This window comes from Colobus angolensis, unplaced genomic scaffold, assembly GCF_000951035.1.
Source record: "Colobus angolensis palliatus isolate OR3802 unplaced genomic scaffold, Cang.pa_1.0 Scaffold65, whole genome shotgun sequence".
Taxonomy (NCBI): domain Eukaryota; kingdom Metazoa; phylum Chordata; class Mammalia; order Primates; family Cercopithecidae; genus Colobus; species Colobus angolensis.
The window spans coordinates 3,702,308-3,703,709 of NW_012120154.1; the positions used below are offsets into that span (position 1 = coordinate 3,702,308).

The 1,402-nt window shown below is 52.4% G+C and overlaps 1 protein-coding gene across 1 annotated transcript in view; it reads left to right on the forward strand.

Annotated features, from left to right (window-relative positions):
• Positions 1 to 1,402, forward strand: part of ANKRD54 (ankyrin repeat domain 54) — a 20,330-nt gene that overhangs the window by 11,919 nt on the left and 7,009 nt on the right. The window contains exon 2 of the mRNA XM_011964333.1: positions 944 to 1,042. Coding sequence (XP_011819723.1) covers positions 944 to 1,042 — 99 coding nt within the window. The remainder of the gene's footprint in view (positions 1 to 943; positions 1,043 to 1,402) is intronic.

Consider the following 1,402-nt stretch of genomic DNA (forward strand, 5'->3'; position numbering starts at 1 on the left):
GCCACCTCGCCCGGCTAGTTTTTTGTATTTTTTTAGTAGAGACGGGGTTTCACCGTGTTAGCCAGGATGGTCTCGATTTCCTGACCTCGTGATCCGCCCATCTCGGCTTCCCAAAGTGCTGGGATTACAGGCTTGAGCCACCGCGCCCGGCCTCTTTTTTTTTTTTTTTTTTGAGACAGGGTCTTACTCTGTCACCTAGGCTACAGTGCAGTGGCACATTCTCGGCTTACTGCAACCTCCCCATCCTAGGTTCAAGCGATTCTCCTGCCTCAGCTACCCAAGTAGCTGGGATTACAGGCGCCTGCCATTATGTCCAGCCAATTTTTGGATTTTTTCAGTAGGGACAGGGTTTTACCATGTTGGCCAGGCTGGTCTTGAACTCCTGACCTCAGGTGATCCACCTGCGTCGGCCTCCCAAAGTGCTGGGATTACAGGCATGAGCCATTGCACCCAGCCTGTAGATACTTTTACTCAGAGTTATCTCCATGAGATTCACCCGTGAATACTGCCTGTATCAGTACAGTCTTCCTTCAGCATCCTTGGAGGATTGCTGCCTACTGGGAACAAAGCACAGGCCAATAGCTTGGGCAGCTGTGTGTAGCCAGAATGGATGTGTATCCAAGCTGAGGTCAAGGGAGGGGGGCCACTCTCTATGCTAGGGATCCTTGTGACCCTAAAATTTCTGACCCTGAGGGCCTAGAACCTCCTACGTATCACTACGCATGTAGTTTGAGTACCCAGAATCCATGGCCCTCAGTTACGCCCTCAGATGAACAAGTCGCTTGTTCCCATGGGACCAGCATCCAGGAACGGCTGCTTTCCTATGCATCGTCGATGTCTTGTCTAGAGGTACCCCTGAGCCTCCCTCTCCATCCCTCGAGTCTGCAGCTTAGCTAACATTGCCGCTTTCTCCCCCTTCCTCCCTCTGTCTTGGTGGTGTCAGTGCAGCAGCTGCTGGAAGATGGCGCGGATCCCTGTGCAGCTGATGACAAGGGCCGCACAGCTCTACACTTTGCCTCCTGCAATGGCAATGACCAGATTGGTGAGTCCTAGGGAGGGAGGAGGGAGTGGGGCTGGGCAAGTAGTGTCTCTGCACAGGCCTTAGGGGAGATGCTGCTGTCTGCACAGCCTTGGGATGCTCAGTTGTCCTGGATATAAGGAAGACTTGGCACTGCAGTGCCCTGCCCTTCACCCTCCGTTAGCCTGTGGAACTGGCACTGCTAGACTGGGACAGGGTAAACCTGGGGGAGATAATATGATTGACTGAGCGTGAAGGGATGTTTCTAACCAAGAGACCACTGGAGAGTGCAGGGCCCAGGCCTTTAAGACATTCAGGTAACATTTACTCAGTGCCAACCACAGCAGCAGGACAGCTTTTCTTGTCTTTTTTTTTTTTTTTTTT